The 23,585-nt window shown below is 38.5% G+C and overlaps 1 protein-coding gene across 1 annotated transcript; it reads left to right on the top strand.

The window, feature by feature from the left end:
• The first annotated feature begins 821 nt into the window (after positions 1-821).
• LOC140942194 (carbohydrate sulfotransferase 12-like) lies at positions 822-9,631 on the top strand. Its single transcript, XM_073391159.1, has 4 exons — positions 822-872; positions 1,821-1,839; positions 6,104-6,321; positions 8,391-9,631. The coding sequence occupies exons 1-4, from the start codon at positions 822-824 to the stop codon at positions 9,012-9,014; spliced, it is 912 nt and encodes a 303-aa protein (XP_073247260.1). The 3' UTR covers positions 9,015-9,631.
• Positions 9,632-23,585: the final 13,954 nt, after the last annotated feature.

Genomic DNA, 23,585 nt, shown 5'->3' on the forward strand with positions numbered 1-23,585 from the left:
TCAAAAAGGGTGATCCGGCTGGTTTTGAGTGCTGTTTTTATACATCACCCAACTATAAGATAAGGGAAAGGTGATAGACTAGTTCCTGTATATATGTGAGTTTTAAGTTCGTGCTTACTTCCCGCCATTGCTCCGAGAGGTTTTTCTCCAGTTACTCCAGCACTTTGATCAGTGTTTTCAAATATAATATTCCAGTTCGTTCCTGAATTTTAGACGAAAGCCAATGTGAATGTGCTACTATTAAATCGTTATACAATACAATGCAATACAGTACAGTACAGCACAATACAATACAATACAATACAATACAATACAATACAATAACCTATATTTACGGCCTCGGTAAAATTCAATCAGGTACAAAGTGACCTTACAGACCTCTTAGATTGTATGTTTTGTGATAACACTCCAGAGAACAGTTTCTTTACTTCTTTCGACCTACCCTGCGAGCAGAGGCCCTTCGATCTTTCTAGATAAGTCGGGAAGACTCCCGACTTATCTAGGCAGATCGAAGGGCCTCTGCTCGCAGGGTACTTTCGACCGAACTGCTTATGTAGATAGTACTCCTTTTGGTTTCTTTCGTTATTTTCGTTTATTAATTGTTAATATTATAAGTATTATTATGATTACTTAACTTCAATAACTCTCCATTCTAGAAGTTGAGCATAGACAAGGAAAAAGAAAGAGCATCATTAGGGATTATTGGCTGACATAAGTTTGAGAAAAATCCTCCAGCCAACGCTGAAAGTTTAGGATTTATCTTTGTTGATGACAAATTCCAGTTAATCATCTGTGCAATCGCCAAAGTGGCAAGTACGACAATGAAGACGATATTTGCTCAGCTTTATAATAAGACCTGGAGAGGTGAAGACGTAAGTATGACGGTCTTAAACTTTAAGGGGGCGTAAAAGAGCTCACACTACAATTCGAAAAGAGTGGGAGAAGTTTCCCCGGTGGTGTGGTCTACCATTACCGTCATTACCGTACCTCTGTTATCATTTCACTTATCAGACAGGAGCCCCGAACGACAATTTTTGGAAAATATCTGTTCGGAAGACGATTGAAATTTTAAAGAAAAACGTTAAAACAAAATCAAACCCAGCCTTAAGTTCTCGAGCGAATAATAATGTGTAAATAAAGATTAGTGATCTTTAAAGCAAACTACCACATTCTGGCGGAAGTTACATACTAAAAAAATAACATTCACATTGGTCGCGTGGAAATATGAGCCCCACTTTTTATCATTTTGTTTGAAAAATTTAAGCCTTAAGGCTACCGTGAGTTCTATTGGCAGCCTTTAAAATTCAACCAGGTTCCGAGTATGCCATTATGCCAAAAAAGGGTTTCAGTGCCCAGGTTATTACGTTCTACAGATAGAGTTCGGATATAACGCGCACTCTGGTTGGTCGAAAACTCGTGCTTTATGAGAGTGTAAAAAACGGGGCTAGAGCTGTCACGTCATCTGCCAATAGTTTATTTTTAAAATTTCAAAGGAATACGTGGGGAGATTAACGGACTCTTTATCATAAAACTAATAGAGAAGCTTTGTCTGTGCTTTGATCTGTTGTACCGTTGTAAAGTACTTATAGGAAGCCGCGACCAGAGTACTCAAGAAGTACACACTCGACTACGTCTCGTGTTTCCTCTACACTTCTTTCTGCACTAGCCTCTTCCTGCGTGCTTTACATTATAGAACAGAACACAGTCAAGGCTTCTTTGTTAGTTAAATAACTAGCAGTTATTTCCAACACGCACTTCATAAAACTTCACCGAACATGGTTTGTGAATACTTTCACAATGATTTCCCTTTATTTTTTCAGGTTCACTTTTGGACGTTGGGTAAGAAAGGGGATATGGGTTTGAAACCTCTATATAATTGCACAGAAGAACAAAGGGCGATACGTTTGAAGACTTACTTCAAGTTCCTCTTTGTTCGTGAGTCTCTCCATCGATTGCTCTCGGCCTTCAAAAACATATTCTGAGAGTACTTCTCTTCTTGGCTTATTGCCTCCTGCAAATGAATTAGAATTATCGCGAATTATTCTATAGCTCTTGCAGGCGTCTTACAGGTGGACTTTCCTGACTACATAGAAAAACAGGAAAAAAAAAAGTATAAAAAACATCATATCCTCCTCCACTGAAAGCTATAATAAGGTCTAGCCTCCAAGGTGAGGTATACACGCAAGTTGGTATGGTATTAAATTTCTTTAAATGATATATACAGTGTAAAAATTAATTTTACCAGACAGATTGATCTCTCTATTGCAGAGTGATAACTTGCAAGTTTCAAGCGAGTTGCATTCCGTTTTTCATTGGAAATTTACTTTTCTCAATGTACAACCTTTGAGAGGCATCTATTATAAAAAAAAAAACTGAAAGCAACAGTAATATTAAAATGGTGATAAACAACGAATGAAAACAAGCCCCAACATTTTAGTTGAAATTTGCGTGACTCAGTGATCGGGAGCAGTGGCTTTGTACTTATTGGATTACGCAGCTTACCAGCAATGAAAAGGAGTTTAATAAATGTTATTATTATTATTATTATTATTATTATTATTATTATTATTATTATTATTATTATTATTAACGCATGCGTACCATGCGTTCGCGTCTTACGTAAGACGCGAAGGTCATTTATACGAAGTTTTTCTTGTCTTAGCTAAGACGCGTCTTATCTAAGAACAGGTGTTAAGGGCTGTTCTAAAATAAGACGCGTCTTAGCTAAGTCGCGTCCTATGTAAGACGCGTCTTATTTTTCCTCGTATAAATGGCCCTCTTATTTTAGACGAAATGTGCCGTTTATACAGAAAGTTCGCGTCTTATTTAAGACGCGTCCTATGTAAGACGCGCCTTATTTTTCCTCGTATAAATGGCCCTAATGTGGTCTTCATAATCAACTCCTGACCTGTCTTCGGTTCGTAAGAATCCGACTACTTTGCAGCCATTTCTACCTCGGGTTTTGCGAATTTTGAACCATTTACCTGTCTACCTAAAGTTTACAAGACTTAAAAGAACAAAAACTGAGCCGTATCAAGAAAACGACTTTTTTGCCAAGAAAACGACACAAGATCTGGCAGGCTATACCCTTCCCATGGTCCCTTGCGGTTTATCACCAGTCGCTCGCGTTTCGCGCTCGCTTCTACCATCCTAAAAACAAAGCGCCTGAGGAGGAGACTGCTACGTGGCGTGTGTGTTCTTGTCTCGCTGTTAAGAGAAGCAAGATAAAAGGCACGAAAACAACGTTCCGATCATCTGGGTAACCCTGGACAGACTACACTCACTCTATCACCATGAGACGTCTCAAGACTCTTAAAACAATCTTCTTTTTGTTGCCGATCTACTCGGTGATTTCCGGGTTGTTTTATTACCGTTATAAATCGTCTACGAGAACTGGAAAGACAATACGGTTCGAGCTACACGAAAACGTAACAGAAGGCCAAGAATATACAGTTGGTCAAGGTACGATTAACTGAGTAGTTCATCTTCCAGCTTTTAAAATTTACAGCACTTTAATCCGTATATAAAAAGGGCAAACCTTGGATTCAGCATGCCATAATACTAAAGTAACAGCGTTTCATTTTAATTGAATTTCTTAATTTAAACTACACCTAGTATATTCGATCCAGTGCAACCTCGAGTTAAGTTGTTCATCAAAGGGAATCCATCTGACTTCACGATGAGTGACTTGCACCCAATACCGCAACTGTGAGAATAATTGGCAAATACCGAAATAAGGCTATGGCGAAAATCGAAGAATCCAACTGATGCCGCATTTATTGATCGGTCCCGCTTACTTTAAGTTGTATCCATCTCGAGTGTTTCTTTATCTCAAGCATGTTTTTAGCAACCTCAGTCATTGCAAGGAAACGTGAAAAGACGTCGAATTGATCGGTAAAATGTCAGAATTTGCGTAGTTTTATTAACCTTTATGGCTTACTGTGTTTTGTGTAGCATATTGTTTTGACATGTATTAGTTAGGAGACTGCGCAAATGAACTGCACCGCGATACCGTGAAGGATCTTCTTTTACCAAATACCGTTAACCAAGAACTCAAAAAGATGAAAAAAAAAAACCACACATGCTTTAGTGCTAGATGATACTAATATTTTGAGGACAAAAATTTAAAATAAAACCCTATAGGTACAAGAAGAGAATAATTATGATTTTGTTTTGGTAGGTCTATTATATATGCTAAACCAATGGAGTAAAAAGCCCAGATCTTTCCATGAATAAGATCTTTATTCAATTTATTGTCACTCTACTGATGCAGTTACTTTAAAGGCAAACTATTGGTATCTTCTTTTAGTATACATTCATTATCAGAAAACTTTGTTACGTACGACTACATTTTGTTTGATTTGGTATTGAGTTCATCTTCTTTGAAAAAAGTAAATAAATAAAGTACATGTCAATATTTAGTTGCCTTTATTATTGAATCAACAACAAATACCACAGCATTGCCTTAACCCTCAAGTTAAAAGGAACTCAGCTTTAAATAGATTACTTCACTCACCAACCGAATCTCTTGAATCTAAAAATTGACTGTAATAACCCCAAAAAGTCTTTATAGTTGTGTGGGAACAAATATAACATTTTCTTAATAAATATGTGCCAAAGTTCAATCCAAACTATTAACTTACAGCGGTGTACCTGCCTTTAGCAAATAAGCAGGGGCTTGGAAGTCATTCGGATGGTATGATATATATTTTTTTAAAAAAGAGTTGTACTGGTAAAGAGCCGTGTATTTTCCTTTGGCCTGGTCGATCATCTCGTACAAGAACTAAATGACAGGCTTCTGTCACAAGAGAATCGTTTCTTAGGACAATATCTTGTTTCAGCAAAGCTGAATGCTTTCAACAGCGGAGTTCAAGATATATAAGCTTTATGAAATCTACAAAACCGATCTTTTAAAGAAGAGAGACTTTGACAATGAAATTTTAAGGTGGCAAACAAAGTGGTCTCGTTCAACTGATGAAAAACCATGAACACTCACAGAGACACTCCAGCACACCGATCCGGACCTTTATCCCAACGTGGTCACAGTTATTACCATCCTCCTGACAATGCCAATGTCAACTGCTACCCCCGAACGATCTCTTAGCACAATGCGCAGAGTGAAGACTTGCTTACGTTACACGATGAAAACAGAGTGACTCGCAGCACTTGCTCTGATGTATGCTTACAGAGACATACCCATTGATGTAGAAGCCGTGATTCGCGAATTACGCACCAAAAAGAACAAACGTCTAGCATTCGCGATTTCTTTGAGTCCACCAAGATTTCAGATATGTTTGCAACTAATGTGTCGCTTGTCAGGTCATTACGTTGTTGCTGTTTTTGACCACAACCACGACTGGCTGCATTTTTATCAATATTCCATTATTTCTTGTTCAATATGGAATCCTGGCATTTGCCGATTAATTTAAGGGCCCAGATTGCACCAGATTACATCTCAGAGTACTTGAACTTTCAGAATTTTCCGGGAGGGCACGCCCCCGGACCCCCTAGCATGTCGCGCCTTGGGCTCTCCTAATAGGCGCTAACGCGCCCATATTGTATCTCCCCTCAATATGCTCCACCAAGGCTTACAAACAAAAAAATGCCTATGAACGCCCCTGACTTATATAAGTTTATTATTTTTAAAAAAGTGCATACCTTCATAAATAGACCTATCTAGTATCGTAAATAAAACATAATTATATTTTACATTAATAGAAGTATTTTGTGAATTTCCTGAAACCATTTACCCCAAAACGTTGTACAGAAAATAAACAAACAAAGTTGCCTGCCAAAGAAGCCATTTAAAACAAAATTTACATTACTGACACCCATCTCCCAGCCTCTAACAAGTTATTTGCAAGCAAAGAAGTAACCACAAACCTGTGTGTGTACCTCGTTGTGGATAATCTTGAATGTACAGTAGCTTATAAACACAGCAAACAGAAAAAATTTCTCTCCCAATTCTAGCTTAGAATTCTGGCTTATTCATGAACCAAATGTGCCAGCTGGAAGACCTCTTTAGCTGGTATATTTTGTTTTTTTCCCATGCGGGCCATGTGATAACACTCCAACGAACAGTTTCTTTTCCATGTTATTTCAGATGCTGCTCATGTGCAAGAAATACGAAAGAGAATCGTGGAGGATTATTGCCTGACTCATAGATTTGACAAAAATCCTAAATTCAATAGAGAAAATTTTGCATTTGTCCTCGTAGATGACAGATTCAAGTTAATCTACTGTGCAATCCCAAAAGTAGCAAGTACAACAATGAAGGAGATATTTGCTCAGCTTTATAATAAAACTTGGAGAGGTGCTGATGTAAGTATAACTTAAACTTGAAGCGGACGTGCTAACACACACTATAATTCAAAAAGAGCGGGGGAAGTTTCCCCATTAGTGTGGTCTCTTCACATATCACATATATCATACAGTAGCGCAGGGAACAGAGGAGTTATTTGTGACCTTGATTGAAGTTAAATTTTTCACCTATAAATATTGGGATTCGCCTTTGCTTACTGTAGAATCGAATATGAACTTGAGCGATCCTGTTACAGACCTGATAAAATAATATCCAGTGGTCGGTTAGTCTGGGGAGGAGCGTTGCGTGACGACACAGAAACGGCTGTGTAGCAGACTAGTGGTCGGTGGGAACGAGCGTCGCTCGAAGGACGACGCATTCAGCTTTCCGAGCGAGGCACGATCTTGGCGTGTTCAGTTCTTTAGATCTGCGGTATATATGTTTTTTTAACACGGTTTATAGCAGCATCTTACAACGGTTTGATCAGTCATGTTCATATTCGATTCTACAGTAACAAAGGCGAATCGCGCTGTTAGCTGGGAAATTTAACTGCAATAAAGAGGAGAAGCCGTTACGTCACGTTGCCATGGAAGCATTATATCACTGAAAAAGTGAATTCGCACTGTTTAAAACTTCATCGATCTTATTCAGTTTCATTTAATTTGTGAAATATTGACGAAACTTTTTAGGGTTGAATCTGAAATGAAAGAAGAAGAAAATGTTTGTTTTGTGTTCACCTACTCCATAAAGCAGGAGGTCTCACGTCGTAGTCGTGCAGTGACGGCTACGAAATGTAGCCTGTACACAGTCGTTGTTTTATTTTTCTTTTCGTTCTTTTCAAAAACATCGCCGAGCGCGCGAGAACAAGCGGCGGCGGTCAATAAATCTCCTGCGGTTTATATTTTATCACGCGCGCTCGACGGACTTTGAGGAGAAAATAGAGGGTCTGTGAACAGGTTGAAGAAATGTGCAAAAAAGCGTGATGCACTTGCAAAGTTGTTGTTTTGCCCATATAAATCTATTACTTTTTGCCGATCTCGTTGCCGTCGCCATCGTCCTCGCTTAAACCCCCTATAAACCTCTTCAGCTTGTATGTTTTGTTTTCCCAAAAGAGGTCCCAGGGGAACTGGACCCTTTGTCTTTTCATAAATAATGCGTAGATATGCAGGTGAATAAAACGAAATTTGAAAGAAACAGTTCTCTAGAGTATTATCACATGACCTGCATAGGTAAAACAAATATACCAGCTAAAGAGGTCTATTGTTGTGATCCAGACGTTTGCTACCATGGTAACGAGACGTCACACTTCTCCTCTCTATCAAGGTCACAAAGAACTCCTCTGCTCCCTGTGACAGTAGCTCACAACCGGACCTACAGCGGATCGAAGCGACTGGTACCTTTGTATGCTGACGTCTCAGCTTAGGGTACAGATATGATGTACAGAGGACACCTACTATTGTCCTCTAGCTGCCCGCGACATTAATTACTTTACAAGGAGCTTTAGATTTGAGGAAGAGGACAACTACGAGTACGAAATTTAACTTAAAGTTTTTTTCGCGTGTTCTCGAAAAAAAATCAACCCGGAAAGCTTCATTGTACTATTTTTCACCTGAAAATTAGTGCAGTTATTTTTATTGGAGAGGATTTAGCCCTTTCCAGGTTGCAAAATGATTAAACTTCTAATATTTGATAACTTGTTCCCACCACTAAGACATTCTCGCTACAACTTGTAGTAGAATGACGACAGCTACCACTTTTTCCCGCCAAGATGAGGTGTGGTTTACGTGGTTTATTAATTACTATGTAGACTGATCCAGGCGGTGCTACGATAGCGAGATTAAGGGAGCTGGGGGAGATTGCAGGCTAGTACCTTGTAATGAAGAATCAAGGCCTTGAGGGTACTGTGAGTTTTATTGGCAGCCTCTGCTGTTCAGTCCACTACCGAGTATGCCTCCATGCCAAAAAAAGTTTTTACCTAATTATAACGTTATAACCAGCAATTATTTCTAACACACCCTTCAAAAAATTCAGCAACATCGTTTTTGAATTTTGTGAATACTTTCACACTGAATTTTCTCTATTTTTTCAGGTTCACTATTGGACGATGGGTTTGAAAGGAAAGAGGAATTTGATACCTCTATATTTGTATACAGAAGAACAAAGGGTGATACGTTTGAAGACTTACTTCAAGTTCCTCTTTGTTCGTGAGCCTCTCCATCGATTGCTCTCGGCCTTCAAAGACAAATTCTTAGGGAAAAGCACAGGAAGTAGAGAACTAACTAGATCTGCTCGAGAGGATATAGTTAAATCCTATCGCCCTCGTGATTTCGTCCGTGGTGGAAGCAATTTGGTTACGTTCCCTGAATTTATAAAATACTTCTCTGATCCTGAGAGAAGGCGCGATCATCATTGGCGTCAATACGATAAAATCTGTCATCCCTGCCTTGTTAAGTATGACTTTATCGGTAAGCTGGAGAATTTTTCAGAGGACGGCCCATCCCTTCTAAGAATGGGAGGACTCAGTGACAAAGCTGCTTTCCCGCCAATTCACCAACATACAAGTGGTGATGAAGTTCTGAATAATTACTCTCAGATACCACCTGACGACATCAAGAAGATTGGAGAACTGTATTTTAGCGATTTTGCGATGTTTGGATACGAGTACCTGGGCCCTGTGAAGTCAGTTCTAAAAAACGCCAGTGATCATTCTTAAGTCTCCATCACGAAATGACATGGTAAACGTGACAGTTGACAAGAGGGGGGCGTAAGGGTTTGCGGTATTGCGGTATTGGGTTTTTTTTGGTGCGGTGTTGCGGTAATTTTTATTTCAAAGTACGGTATTGCGGTTTTCAGAGCCCAAGCGGTGTGCGGTGAGTTTAAATTTTATGTCGCGGTAGTCGGTGAAAACGACATTAATTTTCTTATCCAATGATACGTAAACATGTCGCATTATTTATAACCTCATGGAACTTGTGGGAATAGTCAGCTTGGTTAACCTCCTTACCAATCTTACCGCCTCTTTCGTGCCGGTCGCGAAACAAATGGCGAAGCAAATGGCGAGCGATCCAGAGGGTCAACTAAGTGATCAGTCAGATATTCCAGCAAATAGTGAGGTCAGTGAGGTCGTTATAAATTTCGTAGTGTCGAAAGATAATCTATGAAGATGCTGTGGTCTAAAGATTACTACTCGTCCTTCTCGTTGTGCATGCAGGAATATAGAATGTACAAGTATTCGTGTGTGCTTAGCCCACGTAGCATGGCAGCCCGGGGGGCGGGGAGCTACTTCCTTATAAGAGGCTAATGGGGATGTGCCGCTGGATGGCGCCGCATTTTCACGAGTGAAGCGACTATAATGGGGTCGCATTTTCCAGAGAGTTACTAGATGAGAATGAACTATATTCAAAAATTGTACACAAAATCTTAGCTACGAATTTCACAATTTGACCGAATTCAAATTCACAAAAATACTACCAAGCGAATTCAAAAACTATTAATCGAATAAACGAAAATTGTCTCTCTGTCCAAGTCCTTCCAAGATCTAAACTGTTCTCACTTATATTTTTTAACACTAGAGTTTTTAATCTCGGTCCATGCAAATTTCCATCACACTTCATCCAATCAGGGCTCGAATGAGTCCCTTAACGCACGAATGTTTTCACCACCATCGCTAAATCATTAGTCCTTTTGTCCATACTTCAAGTTCCTCTGGCCTCGTTATTACATCTCTAATGGAGAGAATGTGGTTTCTTTCCATGAATTTATAAAACACTACTCTCACTATAGAATGCGCGATCACCATTGGCGTCAATACGAGAAAATCTGCCATCCTTGCCTTGTTAATTATGACTTCATTGGTAAGCTGGAGACTTTGTCAGAGGACGGTCCATCTCTACTAAAAATGGCGGGCATCAGTGACCGAGTAGCTTTCCCGCCAATCCACCAACATACAAGAGGGGATGAGGTTCTGAAGTATTAATCTAAGGTTCCGCTTGACGACATCAAGCAGATTGGAGAACTGTATTTTAGCAATTTTGCGATGTTTGGATACGAGTTTCTTTGCCCTGTGAAGTCAAATGTGAAAAACTCTTGATTTCTAGAAATCTCTCTAGCTGAGACGACAATGGCCATTCCCATGCCCAGGGGGCAATCTCTATAATCGCCTACACGGGAAGGGTCCGCCAGAAAAGGGTGCCATTTTCAGGCTTAAGATGAAAGGGTACGGATTTCACTAGTTGAAGTATGCTAAAGGGGAGCAAAAATGGAAAATCTCTCATTTCGGTCGTAAGAAGGCCCAAAAAGGCTACTAGATGCATTTTGTGGTTGTGAAAAAGTCGAGATTTAGTGTATGTAGAAAGAAGAAATAATTTAACCTCCCAGCAAAAAATTTCTGGAATTATTAGACATTCACAGGTGTCCATGAAGGCTATTTATGCATAATCTTTGCAGTAGAGTCCTGAAAAGTACCTTTTTAACTAGGATCGAGAGCGTAGTGGTAAAAAGAGATGTGCGCAGACTAGTTACTTGAGTTATTCTCAAGTATGACGGCGTCTGATTCGTCTCTTGTGGACTAATTTAATAGGTAAGTCCCATCCATCATCAGCAACCATCCAAGGTCTTATCTTAAAGGAAAAGAGATAATTTTTTTCTGCAGATCTATTCTTTGCTCAGTTGGGTATTCCATGACGTCACTGCTGCTTTATCATGTCTTACTAAACTAGAGCGTGTTCATGTGACGTCACATCCATTTTCGTGTCCCATAACAATGAATACGCGGCCAAGTTGGTACCATAGCCATGCAAATAAAGGTTGTTGTCGTTAGAGACCCCTTCGACACGATCACCCTAGTGAGATAAGGGCATGCGCAGTGTCGCTTATTTTCAATCCAAGGAAGAACAGATGAATATTCTGAGAGTACTTCTCTTCTTGGCTTTATTGCCTCCTGAAAATGATTTAGAATTATCGAGAATTCTTCCTATAGCTCTTGCAGGCGTCTTACAGGTGGACTTTCCTGACTACATAGAAAAAAAGGGAAAAAAAGTATAAAAAACATCATATCCTTCTCCACTGAAAGCTATAATAAGGTCTAGCCTCCAAGGTGAGGTATACACGCAAGTTGGTATGGTATTAAATTTCTTTAAAATAATATATACAGTGTAAAAATGAATTGCACGAGACAGGTTGATCTCTCTATTGCAGAGTGATAACTTGCAAGTTTCAAGCGAGTTGCCTTCCGTTTTTCATTGGAAATTTACTTTTCTCAATGTACAACCTTTGAGAGGCATCTATTATAAAAAAAACTGAAAAGTAACAGTAATATTAAAATGGTGGTAAACAACGAATGAAAACATTTACTACGTCATAAATCGTTCGTCCGTTTCGAACCTTGCTCTCAAAGTCATTAATCTGGATTAAGCTCAGTTGAGTTGAATAGATTCACTACTTCGGAAAATCTAAAATAATGTAACTGATTATCAGCCACGATGATGGCGTTCTCTTTAATTCCAGAGAACTGCTCGAACGGTCTCCACGATTGTTTTAATTAGATGCAGTTCGCTTGAAATTTTCTATGGGTCAGTCTGAACGCTAGCCAAGCCCCAACGTTTTAGTTAAAATTTGCGTGACTCAGTTGATCGGGAGCAGTGGCTTTGTACTTATTGGATTACGCAGCTTACCAGCAATGAAAAGGAGTTTAATAAATGTTATTATTATTATTATTATTATTATTATTATTATTATCATTATTATTATTATTATTATTAACAAAGCTAACTATAAAATCCTATTTACAATTAATTTCACTTAAAAAAACTTTTCAGTCAAAGCACTATTTACATTATTCCTTTCGATTAAAAAAAAGACTTAATTTCGATTGAAAAAATTCATTTCATTAAAAATATATATTTTCGGAAAAAAATTCAGTTTAAAAACGGTTCATTTCAACTAAACTAAACTAACGTGCTCACGCCATTAAAAAACTATTAGAATTAATTAAAAAATAAAATTACCATTATTATTATTATTATTATTATTATTATTATTATTATTATTATTATTATTATTATTATTATTATTATCATTGATAACATTATTACCGTAGCGTGACCAGTTATATCTGGAGGCACGATCCTCTCAGAAACCTCTATTTTCATAAACCTTTGATGCACACCTGCTATTGTTTTGAGGCTGGGCAGGCTGGGTCAGAGTGATCTCTTGTTTCGCCGGTAAGCTAATTAAACAGCTCGAGAGCTTCTTGGGCACCCCAGGTTTACGAGCTGGTGTTACTTCATGGTGAAACTCACTCTTGTTTCACCATGATTGTGTGCCCTCTTTGCGACTGATGCAGAAGTAGAATGAAATTTTTCTTGCCTGTCAAACTGTCTCTCTAAACAAAGAGTCAAAACATAGGTTTGTCTGTTTGTTTTTGCACTGCTATACTCAAACACATTTCATAGAGCTAAAAGTTTCAGCGTGTTTCAGGGCCTTGAGAGGAGATTTGGTTTCTATGTATTTTACTGAATTTCCTTTACTAACCTGTCTGAAAGCCTACTATCTGCTATTTTGGAATCAATTAATGTACAGAATACTGTAAAAAGGAAGCTTCAGCAAGTGATATAAGCGCCGACATTTGCCCTTCGTTTCTCATTGCTTATCGTTCAGTTGTAATTTCATTGTTGAGAAAGAACCTCTCGTTCAAACAAGTGAACCTCAGAATGACTATTTCAACCAAGGTAAGTGACGTGCTAGCTTAATGTTACGCAAGGTCACGGAATTTTCAAAGGGTGAGCTCGCCATGTGATTTGACCTACGTCCCCCACGGAATTCTCCACAATGCATACACTTTTCTGTATATTACAAGCAGTCCTTTGGTCCCAAAGACTCCGGTTTAATATTAGTTTTTATTTCTTTCAGTCTCTCTGTTAGGGAGAGAAGAAGGTCAACGTAATTAAAAACGGGAATCAAACGGAAATCACCCTCAAAGGACACTAGATTCATCTTGAAAATGCAAGGGATTAAGTTTTCAACCGAAATCCAAAATATATAAAGCAGCCTTAGTGAAGGCTCCCCATCACTCCCTAAGTTACTACACTAATGCATGATGACTTAGCCCCCCATCATCATCATTTACTGCACTACTAAAACATTAAAGATCCTTTGAGCTAGAAGTAGTTTTTAATTCTAAAACAGCAATTAAACTAACTTAAAACTTGATCAATAACTCACGTGGTCAGCAAATATTCACCACTGGTTTGGGTTTTATTTTCATGCTTTGCTCGTCAAATGTAATATTTGTAGCAAGTTTGATAAAACAAAATTTTAAAATTTTAAACATCTTTCAAAACAGGTGGTTTTGTGTCTTGCCGTTGCCTTGGCAAGCTCTATCCTGGGTTTTACAAAATCTTTTTTCCTTGAGAAGCCATCTCTTCAAAACCAAACACTCAGTCACCCGAGTGACCCAGAGTCTGAAGAGTCCCACCCTGCCACTCAACTCCGGGAAAGCGCGGGAAGCGTGAGCCAGGAGAGTGACGTCTTGAGCGAAGCTAACGACATCGATCAGTCAATTGTCCATAACCGCACTTCACGAGACCTAGTGTTAGAGTGCTACGAAAAAGGGGTGTGGAGATTCGACAAATGCAGAAATCAATTTGTTTCCGAAATCAAGTGTCTTGTGTCTCACAAAGTATGTTACAAAAGCCAAGAAAGATGTGTAGCAGTGCTTGGCTTTCGGAACACGAGCTTCATAGGAAAGTGTTTTGCGTTGACACTGGGTTGTCAATGCGCCGCCAGTCAGTTAAGCGGTTAATATGACCTGGAACTTTTTCCTCTGGTTTATCTGATGAAGCATATTGCGTAGTGATGATAAATTTTAAGTAAAAAAATTAAAGCTAAACATCTATCCCTTAAGAGAATTAAGACACAGTAAATGATCTGATGTATGCGAGAACGACAAACTGTCATGCTAAAACGCATTTGAAAATAAATACAGGTTATATATGTCAGTGGTCTGGAATAAAACTTAGCGGGAGTTGTGATTGTAACACACCGTAGAATGATAATCTAATAAATTTTCTTGGCTGAATTCTAAGCTCATATTCTGATATGTTTTAGTGCGCCAGGTTATTACTGAGAATTACTCTTTCTCTAGAACTAACAACATCAACTTTGTTTTTGGTCATAGCTTATAAAAATGGAGACGAAAAGCGTTTATTTGTTCTGATTAAGTTTTAATATTATGACATTACTTCATTACCACCATATAGTAGTCACGAACTAATTTTGAAAATGACAATTTTCTTAGTGCCCATATCCGTTTTTGCTGATTAACTTCTTCATCATCATCTTCTTCTTTTTCAGTTCCACTTTTTTTCATTACAGTGATCTGAGAGACATTAAGGGAAATTCCTCCTAATATCTCATCAACATATTGTCGGTTAAAACTGGTAGAATCATGGCAAACTCCTGGCTTAGTAAGAAAACGAATTATGAAGTCCAATCAGAATAGGTCGAATTCTCGGCTGCCTTGTAACTGTAAAACTGGCGTCTACAGTACATAGTTTGAATGACAGCCGTCATTAGAATCCTAATAAGTTCAAGATGATTATTTTGTCTAGTTCTTAAAGCTATGTGAATGCAAACGAGCGCAACAACTCCCAACATTTTTGGGCCAATAACGTTGGGATTTGTTGGGTCTCTGCTTGCAGTGTTGTGTAGACGGATGCAACAAGTCCCAACAATGTTGGGACCTGCAGTGCATCGTGGGAAAGGATACAACCCTTAAGACTTTAGAAACCACGTGTAATGTGCGCGCGTAGCCCAAGCAATGTTGGAAGAGCTGTGCAAACGGATCTAACATTGTTGCGCTACGTACGGGGATCACGAAACAGTTTTTGGCTCAAAAGTTTGACCGGTTTTACAGCAACTCCCAACAACACGCAACAACATGCAACAGGGTGTGCAAACGAACGCAACATGTAACATCCAACAATGTTGGGCGGTCGGCTAACAATGTTGCGTCCGTTACACGGGGCTTAAAACTGTAATGCTTTAAAAATTTGTTTAATCACGGCGTATCACACTTATATTATGGTACCACTTTACCATTTGCGTCAGCCAAAACATAAGAAAAAATATTGAATCAAATCTAGTTAGTGAACAGTTCTGAAAAATAATAATACCTAGCTTGTGAAGGCACTGCTAAAAGTCATTTTTCCACGAGAATGGTCACACCATATTTCATTGTCCATCCACTCTGAAGAGTTATGAATCTAAATTACCTATCCCCAGCAGTCTCCGTAAGCAAAGGGTCTATGTTTGTTAGCACGGGCGCTCGTTATCGTGCGCAGTTAAATCTCATAATAACAAAAAGGCCCTGAGAGAACTTAGGTAATGGTACTCTCAACTAATGATAGACCCTATACTCCCTTCCTCACCTCATTCTCTACAGCTTTCTTCATGAAAGGCAAGTTATATATATTCTCAGCGAGAGTACAACATGACGTAATTGTCTTTACTTGAGATCAACTGTACACTTGTCGCGCGTTTTAGATCTGATTTTTTCAGTGCAATCTCCACACTGTATCCACGAGTTTATAATTAAGATATCGACATCACATTGTTATGCAGGTTCTATACCTACTTTCTTGCACAAGTTATTTTTATCAGTAAAACTACGGGGGTTGTAATGCAACAGAGCAAGTCAGTTGCCGTTGAAATTCTACATGGACATTCTAAATATAAAATCAATTAATAAATGGTAGTGTCAGCTTTAAAAACGATTTAAACTTGTTTCAAATCTACTATTAGTATAGCTTGACGTCGCTGGTGGTATTAAAATCATTAGAAGAATGAGTTCACGAATAAGACAACACATTGAAAAACGCGCTCCTATACAGTAACGTCAATTACAATGTTGTCGCACATTATAGCATTGTAGCCGAAATTAATTATGCTCTCTAATGGAGAAAATTATTAGAGGGGCTTCTTTATGCTAAGTTTAGAAATGGTTCAATAGTCGCAAATGATACTCTCGATCCTACTCTATCGATACATTTATCAGATAATTGAAACGGTACTTCTCAGTCAGTCGCTCACATACCATGCATTCTTCGACTAATACCGGAAGAACTTGACAGTGCTTACTGTTAGAATCTTCAAAGTGTCTGACTTACCGGCAGCGTTATTATAGCTAGAGTAGAGTAACTAAAGGTTTACACACGCTTAAGTCAAGCCTATAAAGAGGCACTTGCTTGAATTGTATGATTGTAATGATCTGTAATGCCATTATTTTGTCTTGATAAAATTTTTGTTTTCATCTGTTCCGGTTTCGAAATGAGCGTACGCCTTGCTTTTTCTGTCTTTGACTAATCATGGGGTTTGCTGAAACGATTTTTTCCACAAGAGAAACAGAGGATTTTTGAGAGAAATGTAATTTTCCCTTTTACTGCCCACATGTTGTTTGCACCCATAAAAGAAGGAACCGTAGTGGCTGTGAACATTAAGCTTCCCTTGCAAAACAAAATTTGAACATAGTGTACGCTGTCTTGGACTCATCTTCGTAGCCTTATTTTTAAAAGGACCATATCACATCAACATGAATAGAGTAAGTACACATCGTTTAGTAGGGTAGGCAACCCCGAGTTAATAATTAAGCCTGGACCTGGTTCCTGAAAGACTGATTAGCGCTAATCCATGGGATTAATTTAAAATTTTGTTCCGTTTTTGCATTTAGCCTTTCTATGTATTGCTTAGAGTAACATTTTGTGCTATCATTACTGTATCTCGGAGTAAAGGTTCGACATTCAGATTTTGGAAGTTCGAGTTGCATGCTCCTAGGAGGAAACCTTGCTTAGAATTTGGCTTAATCCTGGGTTAAAGTTGACCATCTTCTGAGGAACAGGGCTGGACTTATTGATGGAGTCAATGATTTTAAATGATAAGAGTTTATAGGGTTAATCAGACTTACTTCAAGCCTACACTATGACAAAAACTGAGAAAACTAGCTACCGGCATTCTCCCTCACATAACACGGGAATATATTTATGGATATAAATTCAAATAAACACGGGCCTTATGAGCTAGCTTCTAATCCCTTATTAACAGGGAAACTTCTCCATACAAAACTGTATACAAATATGTGTTACAATCATTTAAAAACATTTATCCTACTGATTGTAAGGTGCTCTGCAGCGAATTTTATTAATTTAGAATAAATCTAGGTTGAGTCAATTTAATTTTGTCCTGTGACTTATATCTATGGCTTCCAAAATGTCTACTGAAATTCAACGTTGCAGTTCTGTGCGATGTGCAGCCAGGAAAAAGTAAAAGTAATCAGACGAATTAGCAGCACTTAATAAGACTAGGATATAGTACAGTCTACTTTTTCAAAAACATTCATTTTAATACAAGAAAATGAAACGATTTTTTCAATTAAAATGAATGTTATGGTTCAGATGTTTTACTTTTTCCTTCATTTTCCTACTTTACTCATTTCTGAACGCGCATATTTTTCAATTTCAGCAATTGTTCCTTTCTTTTTTTATCATACTGTGTGGTCCTAGCCCGTCATTTACCAAACCGTTTTCGCAACAAGTGTCATCGCATCGAAACCATCCATTAGTTCATCAATTACATGCCGAAGATTCTCAAAGCCGCGTTGTCTTCCAACCCGAAGAGGGCAATGACGAAAAGATTGAAGCCGAGTTTCCCATCAGACACGCCTCACACAATAGAACCGCTAGGGACGCTAATAACCCGTGCTTCCACTACATAGAAGCGAGAACGTGGGATTCCTGCAGGCAGAAATATGTCGACAAGGTCCATTGTTATAGTACGCACACTGCCTGTTATAGAGCGCTGGCTAAAGGTTATAGTTACCCCGCCTGTCAAGTAGTGTTTGGCTATCCACAAGCCAAATACATCTCAAAATGTGCTACATTGCCTATAGACTGCCAGTGTGCTGCCTGAATCGATTCTACCATATACCATGGCTATTTTTGTATTGATGAATAACTGTCGCTGTTAGTATTTCCTTGTCTTATACTGTCGTTGTTATTTAAACCGCCCTCTGGTTTAAAATAATGCTGAATATGTGAAAATAAACAAAAACTATTTTATGGTTATTAGAAATGATGACATGTCGCTCTAAAAATTAATGTAAAATCGGTTACTGAACAAATAGTAGTGAAACGTTCGCCGGACTGACGGTTGCAATCCATTCTAGTTTTTGTACCACAGTAAATAACCGTAATAATTTTATCCCAGAAATGGAATATTTAATTCAAGGGGTACGTAGCTGGGTTATTATGAGCAGCATTTTATGATATATCGTTTTATCACATAGGCTTGATAACCACTGATAGCCTTGAATTTTAAATCAGTCTTGGGAGTTGGCCGTGAAAAGGGCTCTTGTAAAAACGGTAACGCGCCCTCCTTGTGGGTACAATCAAGCCTAATCAGTTTCCTGTGCGCGTCTTGTTGGGGCCAGTACGCCATTAAATAAGCGTAAAAAAGCAGACTAGTGATAAAAGATAAATGTAACTCATTTACAGAAGCCCACGTACGATATATTGAAATTCTAACATGACTCCGAGGCTTTCTGGTCATTTTTCTATATTCAGTTTGGTTTTCTTCGTGTCCAAGTCTCTTCTGGGAATTGCGAGACAATGGCGTCGTGAATTATTTGCAATTTTGACCCTAAAGCCCTCGGAGTTAGAATTTTAATATATCCAGCGTGTTAGCAGTGGAAAAATCCAATAGATAAATAAAGATATTGAAAAATAAATATATAAATATTACAATAGGAATCCTAAGTGCGCACTCGATCTGGAAAGAAGAAATGATTTAACTTCCTCGTAAAAATGTCTGGGATTATTACAAATTTTCAAGTGACCAGGAAGGCTATTAATTAAAAATCTTTGCAGTAGAGTCCTGGCCCGTGTTGCTCGAGGCATGGTTAGTGCTAACCAGCGTTAAATACCATGGAAACCTATACGTTTTGATACCTCTTAACCAACGGTCAGCGCTAACCAGGCTTCGAGCAACCGGCCCCTGAAAGGTACCTTTTTCAAGTGGGATTGACAGCCTAATGGTAAAACTGGGAAGCAATGTGTGCAGACTAGTTTCTTGATTTATTCTCAAGTATGACGGCACGGCAAACGGCAAACGTGAATTTGTACCACGTGACCAAGTTTTCCATTTACTTATCGTTTACTGTTCATTAGAACTACACGAGAATCGGTAGATTCACGACAATTTTATCCATAACAATTGTTTTAAGCTGTGTTTATCTGCTCATTTCTCATTTTGAAAATTCTCAACTTGAGTGTCTCGCTGTTTGCCGTAAACTAGGTGCTTAATCTCCCTATTGGTATTGAGTCCCTTATGCACTAATTTAAGTAAGTTACGGTCCCTCCTTTCCATCATTGGCGACCATCCAAGATAAAGAGTTCCTGGTCTTAACTTCAGGGAAAAGAGTTAAATTCTTTGCTGAAGATCTGTTCTTAGCTCAGGCGGTAGGGTAGTCCATGACGTCACTGCTGCGTTATCATGTCTTACTAAAATAGAGCGTTTCAAATGGCGTGACGTCCCGACGTCTGTTGGTTTCGTGTCCCATAACAATGAAACGGCCAAGTTGGTACCCCAAATCAATGCTGTGGTTGCTGAACCTTTTTCTTATGTAAAAACTTTTTTCGTTCCAATAGATTTGCGTAGTTGCTGACCGCGTGAGAGAAAAGGCTTTATAAAACCTAATATCTCATTTCTATAGGACTATTATCACGCGAAACCTCTATAGTTCATGACTATGTTAAAAATGTTTAGTTAAGGTAAAAAAAAACACTGCAAAAACCGTGTAGGCACAATCTTGCTCAACGTCGGATCCAAAAAGATCGTGATCAGTCAAAATATATAAAATTTCAAGAAGACTTTTGCAGGGACTGATCAAACAACGTGAAATAGAGTTAAGTTGCGATATTTCGACTGGCCAATACCAGTCTTCATCAGGTTTATTGACTGTAACGTTTTCAATGTTAAAAATATTCAATTATTAATTATATTTATCTCAACGTGCTTTGATTTTGTCTATGGAATAACTACTCATATGGATGGTTAAGGGATAAGCTACGATTGATATTTTGTTTGTTTGTTTTTTTTTCTTTTTCTTTTTAAACTTATTTCAATCAATTAAAGAATTAGAGCGGTTTTCACTTGACTGTCGAAAGGGATTGGTTTTGGTTTTGGTTTTGGTTTTACTACGCCCTTTGGTTGGCTAGTGTATTTACTTTGGTTTTGGTTTTATGACAGTCAAGTGAAAACCGCTCTAACTAAAATACTTATACTTTGTTAGAGTCATGCAAATAAAGTTTGTTATTGTTGTTGTAAGGCTGCATGGGAACTTTACAAATAACGGTAAGTCTCCGAAACATCATGTAACGTTTTATCGTTAATGTTTTCACTAAAAATGATTAATACAATAAAAAATAGCTGGCTAGCAAGACTCATTTTACTCTGGTAATGACATGTTGTTAATGATGATGGTGAAAACATCATGGCTCAATTTCGATCATTAAGAATATGACCGAAAGTGTCAGAAGTTAAAGTCTAATGTAACCAAACAAATCTTACCTCAATCAAAAGCATTATCAGGAGGTTTCCCCTTGATTTTGGGAATAGTTCCGTCTTCGTGTTCCGTAATCGGAATACTTTCGATCCTACTGTATCAATCAAATGCAATCAGTGTTGAACAAAGGATCCACTACCTATATCAGCTTGTCATGCAGTATTCCGCGTTAAAATAAATACAAAATAGATAAATTGTAGCTCTTTTATTGTCTCAGTGAATGAATAGCCATTTAAGTATCTGACGCCTGACGAAAGACTGTCATACTAGAGCAAAATCTAAATCAAGCTTTGAGCACTTGCTTGATGTATGATTGCAAAGCCCACGGTTGGTGTCAAAAAATTTCCTTGGATCTGTTACACTTTTTAGTTTCAGTCGTTGAAGTAATCATGAAATTGCTTACATTGCGTTTTGGCCTTGTACAATTACCGCATAACGTTATTTTCCAAGGTACTGTAATGGGACCTCTCCTTTTACTGTGTACTTTTGTTTCGCCTATAAAAGAAGGAATAAGTGGCACATTAATTAAGCCCTAGCCTGTGAACGAAGTACGCTGTTTTGCTGAATGCTTGGCACGGACTCCTCTTCCTAAAAGAGGGCATATTTAAATCGAACAACATGAACATGGTAAGTATAAAAATTGTTATAGCAGATTGGATAACTCCGGCTGAAGTGGAGTTATTAGTTTATAGACTCGGGTCTAAACCGGCACAGTTTAGACACCCTTAATCGCGCTTACACGGCTCTGATAAAAACTGAGAAAACCAACTACCGGCATTCTTTCCTCTAAAATGCACAACAATTATCTGCTACCTTTTTAGCTACCTTCCTCTTTTCCTGTAGAGGCAAACTTACAATCCCTTATACCAAATCTGCTAATTTATAGACTACGAGTAGTCCCCCATTTTACCTCAGCGATAGTAGAGTGAGCGAAACGCGAGCGCGCGTGAAAATCACCCCACGCGAGAAAGGCAATACGCCGCGTGTCGCCTTTTCGCATTTGGTCTAATCAGGAGCCCATCAAATGGAGCCTCCATCTCCATTAATTTCTTGAGTCAACCCTTTCCCGAGTAGATTTATAAATAGAACGGCTTGTTTCCCGCGAAAAGTGTCATATTTCCGTGAGTCTCGTATGTCACCGTGAAAAAAAGGAAGTTGGATGAAGTCGAACTCATTAGCCCGTCCTTCGACCGTTTTCCTTTTTTACTATACGTCCATTTTTACAATTTTACAGCTGCTGGAATCTGGGTATCATGAAATAAAAGTTAATGAATTACCCGACTGAGACTGAGCATGAGGCGATGGAACAAAGGCAGCGAACTGAGGGTCACGAAAAGGTTATCTTTGCAAGTGTTTTTGTTTTGTTTGTTTTTTTTGCCGCTTTACATCCCACATTTAAGAATGCACCTTGAAAAGAGTCGATGATTAAGCGTTCTGTGGACTATTTGGAACTTTTCGATGATCAGCGCCGAAAAAGTGCCAGGATCATTTGATTTTTGTCATCACCGTGGAGTGGATTTCGCCAGTTGAGCACCCCATGCAAAAGCGATGACCTAAGTAGCAACTAACGAGGAATGCTTCAGTTCCGAAATTTGAGAAATTGCAGTCTTCCTTTACAACTGACTTGTATCACCATGAGAGTTGCCTGATAAAACTGGCACTTGAAAAGTTGAACAGAAGACAACAGTTGCTCGACCGTGAATAATTTGCTAACGGAGGAATTTGTGACATCGCACTCCAGTCCAAAGACCCACTTATCTCAAGAAAAGCAACATGGATTGTACCTTCGCCAAAAGAATTATTACTGACTAACAGGACAATTCTCAGCAGTTAATGCAAAAGTTTAGGCTTAATTCTTTCCTCCGAATTCGCATCTGTGGATCACTTTTGTGCGAGAAAACAATGGCTGGGCCCGGCGTTACAAAACATAGCAGGGAATCATCACACTAGCTGACGGACAAAACAACCACAAGGACTACAAGTATTTATTCAGATAAACGCATTTCGGAAAAAAAGAAGCCTTGAAAAACTAGAAATTTGATTAATATTGAGTCATCTAGCCGAAATAAGAACCTTATCGCTCAAAAAAATTGGCTAAAGAAAACGAATCCTGTCAGAACTACAGACTGCAGGTAGTAGTTAATCATTATGCATGTAACAGACCAGCTTCATGGCCTGTAACTGTGAGACAAGCAACCAAAATGAAGATATGTGGAGTGTAAAACTCTCCACAGTATAGTCTACCCACTAGAAAGAAAAGAAAGAAAATGTCTGAGGGATGAAAACGCTAAAGTCACGTTTCACTAGCTTATGATTGTGTTTGGCCTGTCAACACCGAATTTCCTGCTGTTCGATGAAGTACAATAGCAGTGTCATTTCGTTGTTGTGATTGGCTCTTCCTACCGTCGGCGCGCGAAGTCTCCCCTGGGAACCGTTCTAATTATAAATCTACTCGGGAAAGGGTTGACTCCAAGGGCTTGTATGGGAGATGGAGGCTCCATTTGATAGGCTCCTGGTCTAATACATCGTTAATGCTTTTCTACACTTTATAAGTAATAACCGGAAGCCAGGGAAACTAACATGCAGCACTGAATTTAAAGATATAGAGTGATTTTGTTTGAACCGTGAAACAGATACTAACTAATAGACTAACACGGAAATAGTTTTTTA

Source organism: Porites lutea, chromosome 6 (genome assembly GCF_958299795.1).
Source record: "Porites lutea chromosome 6, jaPorLute2.1, whole genome shotgun sequence".
Classification (NCBI taxonomy): Eukaryota; Metazoa; Cnidaria; class Anthozoa; order Scleractinia; family Poritidae; genus Porites; species Porites lutea.